This window comes from Protopterus annectens, chromosome 9.part0 (assembly GCF_019279795.1).
Source record: "Protopterus annectens isolate FY-2018-M chromosome 9.part0, PAN1.0, whole genome shotgun sequence".
NCBI classification, from domain to species: Eukaryota; Metazoa; Chordata; order Ceratodontiformes; family Protopteridae; genus Protopterus; species Protopterus annectens.
Genome location: NC_056743.1, coordinates 1,838,590,327 through 1,838,595,326, shown reverse-complemented (window position 1 = coordinate 1,838,595,326; position 5,000 = coordinate 1,838,590,327). Strand labels below are relative to the sequence as shown.

Here is a 5,000-nt window from a genome sequence, read left to right as displayed (position 1 = left end):
CACCCACAGTGTCAGCTGAACAGTGGACAAGTGAGGATGGATGAAAGACCCCTTGTATTGTGCAAGTCCACCCTGTGAAGTAACTTGTGGTGATTGCCCTTGGCTAGGTGCAAAAGAGAGAACCAATGCTGTCTGGGGCAAAGGGGGTCACCAACAAGATTTTGGGAGTCTCCTATTCTATCTTGAACACGACCCTTGTTATGAGAGGAAAGGGAGTGAAGGCAATAAAGAACCCTCCCCATCCAACAGAAGGGGAGGGTAAACCACCCTCCATGCCAGAGGACTTGTGACTCAGGTACGAGAGCGAGAGAAAGTTGACTGTTTAGAGGAGAGAAAGTTCCACTTGAGGAGTTCCCCCTAGCAGACAATGTCCAGAAATGCATCTCTGTGAAGCATTCACTCATGAGACTATGTGATGGACCTTCTCAGAGTCTGCCACAATGTTCTGATCTGAAGGAATACAAACAGCCAGCAGAGTTGCCCAACACTGGACAACTAGATCCCAAACCCGAAAGAGCTTGTCTGCATAGGATGTAAGACTGTGTTACCCCCATGCCTGCTAATGTACCACACCAATGTTATATTGTCTGTAAAGATCTTGAATATCTGGGAGAAACAGAATGGAAGGCGTGAAGAGTGCTCGCATCTCCTTGATATTGATATGGTCTACCCTCTGACGAACAGACCAAAGGCCCTGAGCCTTCAAAGGGCCAAAAGAAGCTCCCCATCCTGCATCCCAAAACAGTTCCTGAGAGGGGATTTAAGGCTGAAAAAGGAAGCCTTTTGTTGAGAGGCAAACTAATTCACAATGAAGCTCTAGCATGAGGCAAGGAAGAAAAAACTAGAAAGTCCAAAGGATGAGAATGTTGAAGCCAGACCAACTTGAGGACCACTGAAGCTTTCTCACATGGACCCAAACTAAGACCAGAAGAAGGGATCGAAAATAAACAATTCAAATGAAAGCCTTGGGAGATGACAGGGACGCCAGCATAGGGATGGTCTGGAGACTGCAACCGAGAAACACATGATCCTAAGGAGGAGTCAGGAAGGATTTCTGGAAATTTACTGTAAACCTTAAGCTTTAGGCAGACAGCATAACGAAGATGGTGAAGCACTGTTCCTGGATATAAGCCTGAATGAGAAGGTCGTCTAGGTAGGAAACATTTGCCTACCTCCTGCAGGATGATTAGGATTTAAAGACCCTTGGGGCAGTAAATGGCAAAGCAAAGCAGAGAACTGAAAATGTAAGGAAGAAACAGAGAAACGCAAAAACTTCTTGAAATGGGAATGAACAGGGATCCTGGAGATGAAGAGACTAGGAAAGCCCAAGGAAAATGAGGAAACAGGGTCTGGAGAGAACATTTGAAATTAAGGAACCTTCAGAATGGTGTTGAGCTGGGAAAGTTCCAAGATGGTCTCGAAAATCCAGAGTAGCATCAGTTAACATCTTTTTGCCAAACCTTTCCATGGCCTTATTGTCCTTGTCAGAAGGAAGCAATTTAGTACAATGCAAAAGTTTGTAAGGCTTATCAGAAGAAACAAAGGGGTCCAGCAGAGGGACACCTGTACAGAAATTTACAATCTTCAGGCACCTAAGGCTTTTTAGGAGCTAGGGGTTGGAAATAGAGAGCCTGAGAAGCTGCAGAGAATTTGTCCAACAAGGCAGCAAGAACAGAACTGCAGAGGGCTTATCAGCCTCCATCTGAAAGCGTTCATAATGCTTTTTCTGACCATCAGAAACCCGGGTGCAATCCCACTTAAACTCCAACATACAGGTAACAGTATCCCCAAAGGAATCACCTCAAAAGGAGACTGTGGATTAATACAGTCCTCCTCCTCACAGCTATAATCCAATGGAAAGGGAATAGGCCAAAGACTCATCAGAAGAATTCTGCTCACTAGGCCTCTTAAGAGGAGTAGAGGATCAAGGGGGGTAGGAATAGACTCTGATGGGACTTAAAAGCCATGACAGCATTAAAACTACCCCCGTGTAAAATCTTGCCATTCACACTTAGGATTCTTAGGAGAATGAGAGATACACTATGTGCAGCACACAAATTTCTGCCCATAGAATGGAAGCCTGGTTGGATGGGCAGAAACTTCCATTGCAGCACATACCCACCTAGGATTAATCATACTGCAGATGTGTTCCCTATTATAAAAACATTAACAGTTTCTACAATCACTCTGTAGGAGGACTAGTAAACCATCTGAACTACTAGCCTCCTGACTAGTAACATGGGGAGCTTTTACATTCGTATGGTTACCTCAGGTCTGATGCTCACATCCACATGCACCCCAAAACCTGCTGCCAGTATCCCTTCCTGGAGGTCTAAAGGCCTATTAAATACTGCAAATACCTTAGCAGCTGTAAAGCTGCCCCACAATGACCTTCATTTCCCATGAACTGCATAGAACTTAAAAATTAGAATGCAAACCCCTGCAAAAAATATTCACAGCAACAGCACATAGCACCCTTCTCTCTAGAAAATCACAGCCATTCACAAGTACTAGATAAACTGGGGTCCTTTCACTTTCTATAAACTTAGTCTCATTTGCTAAAGCCAGACGTGTATACTTTGGTTAAAAAGCAAAGCAGGTACTACTAGTAAATGAAGTCCAGAAAATAAAATACTACCTGCCATATTTTTAATTTAAACCTGTTCTTCATTTTTTTAATTTTTCCCCCATTCAAGAGAACTGTGGAAAAGAAAGATTTGATTTCAATTCTAACCATGTATTTTACTTACACATGGTCGGTTAGCAATCCAAAGCACAAGCAAATCTCATGCAACATAGAGCAGGGTTGGCTGAGGCTGATCAAACTTACCCCTCTCAAAGAATCCTAGATCTCCTCCAGCCTTTGCAGAACTGCAGTCACTGAAATGAGATGCAAGGGTCTCAAAATCCTCTTCTCCAGAACGGATCTTCTGAATATATACTGTTCAGGAAAAACACGAAAAACAGCATTAGCATGGAGATCTGTATATACTTAAGAGGTTAGAATGAAAACCACTTAATGAATTCTGCTGATCAAGTAAGGGAAGCCACACAAGGTGACTGCTGTCCACATCAACAAACTTTAACATAAAAAACTCTGCTGGAGAAGCATTCTCCTGCACTACAGCCAAACTCTGGAACTCCCCTCCCATCCACAATTACCTCTGTAACTTCTTGCACCCACTTCAAATCCTTACTAAAAATCCCACTTAAAAACTTGCCAGATATGCCTTTGCAACCCCCCCTCTAATACCATCCACCCACCCACTAACTCTCTCGGCCCCCTAACAACCTACTCTTAGCAAGCTTGGCTATTCATGTCCCCAGCTACCTACCACATAATACTAACTTCTTGTAGCAACTGCTAATGGCTGTTACATACCTCAAAAACAGATTGCATCAATTGTTCACTGATGACTCTCAACTACATTTGCAACCAAACATATGTCACCATATTTTAAAAATGTACTATGTTCTACAGCTGTTTTACATCTGTTTTATTCTTGCCTTGCGTCCTCAGCTGGACTAATGTCTATATTTAAATGCTACGTTTTTAACTGTATAATGCAAGGAAAACTTAATGTGGAGTTTTTCTCCCTGGGCCTCCGCTGAAAACAGACCTGTGTCCAGTCGGACTCTCCCGGTCAACAAACGTAAAGAAATAAATAAATAAAACCCAAACACTAAAAGTCAGTCAGGCATTTCATAAACCTACTTAGAAAATCAAATAAACCCAACATAGTCGTAAACAATTAACAGTAACAAATTAAAAAAAAAAAAGATACAGCAGAATTCCTACTAGTGAACTCACATCTTCCATCCATACCAATTATCAAGAATTGCTTTAGAAATGTATCCTCCCATCTTATATTTCCCCTGTAGGTCCCTCTAATACACTATTGCAAATCAGGTTCCAAGCCCCAATCCTAAAGAACTTTCTTTGCTGTAAGCTAAATCCCCCAAACTTATTGTAAGCTCCATTAATGGTTTTAGGTAGAATATAAAATACATTCCAGCTTAATCCTGACCCTTCCAGCAGCACACACACACACACACACACACACACACACACACATACAAATATATATATATATATATATATATATATATATATATACATATATACATACATATATATATATATACATACATATACATACACACACATATATATACACACATATTATATATATATATATATATATATATATATATATATATATATATATATATATATATACACACACACACACACACACACACACACACACATATACACACACATATATATATATACACACACATATATATATATATATATATATATATATATATATATATATATATATATATATAGATTTAGATATAGATATACAGATATATATACATACTATGGGGAGGGACTGGTGCCCAATTGGAGCATTTTTTTTGTCAGGGCTTAATAATACCAATGGATTTCTCAAGTTTACCCTTGAATACTCACAGGTCTCTATAAAACTACCTGGACGTGAAAGTCTATCGGCTGGGAGATAAATTTTGTACCAGTGTATATAGGAAGCCCTGTTACAAGGCATCTTATTTATCTAATGATAGTATGCATCCCCCAAAAATTTTTGACAACATTGTTAGAGGGCAAGCCATTAGGCTGTCGAGACAGTGTTCGGAGGACGACTCTTTTAGGCATGAGTTATCTGTTTTAAAGGATAATTTTATGCATAGAGGTTATTCTATGACACAAATAAGTAAAGCTTGCAATAATGTTTCTAGTCTAGAGCTAAACCCTATTATTCAAATATGATTAATAGACCTACAGTTAGTAAAAGGGTGGCCCTTCAGCTACCATTGATTTTACCTTATAGTAAGAATGTTAAGTTTGTGCAGGATGCTGTTCTAAGGAATTCGAATGTATTAATGGTAGAAGATTCGATTAGGAAAGTGATAGGGAATTGCCCTAGATATGTATATAACAATATGAAGACATTGAAACAACAGCTTTGCTT

General features: G+C 39.9%; 1 protein-coding gene across 1 annotated transcript in view; it reads right to left on the bottom strand.

The window, feature by feature from the left end:
* The window catches only part of PIN1 (peptidylprolyl cis/trans isomerase, NIMA-interacting 1), a 124,267-nt gene that overhangs the window by 77,412 nt on the left and 41,855 nt on the right, over window positions 1-5,000 (bottom strand). The window contains exon 3 of the mRNA XM_044084697.1: window positions 2,831-2,941. Coding sequence (XP_043940632.1) covers window positions 2,831-2,941 — 111 coding nt within the window. The remainder of the gene's footprint in view (window positions 1-2,830; window positions 2,942-5,000) is intronic.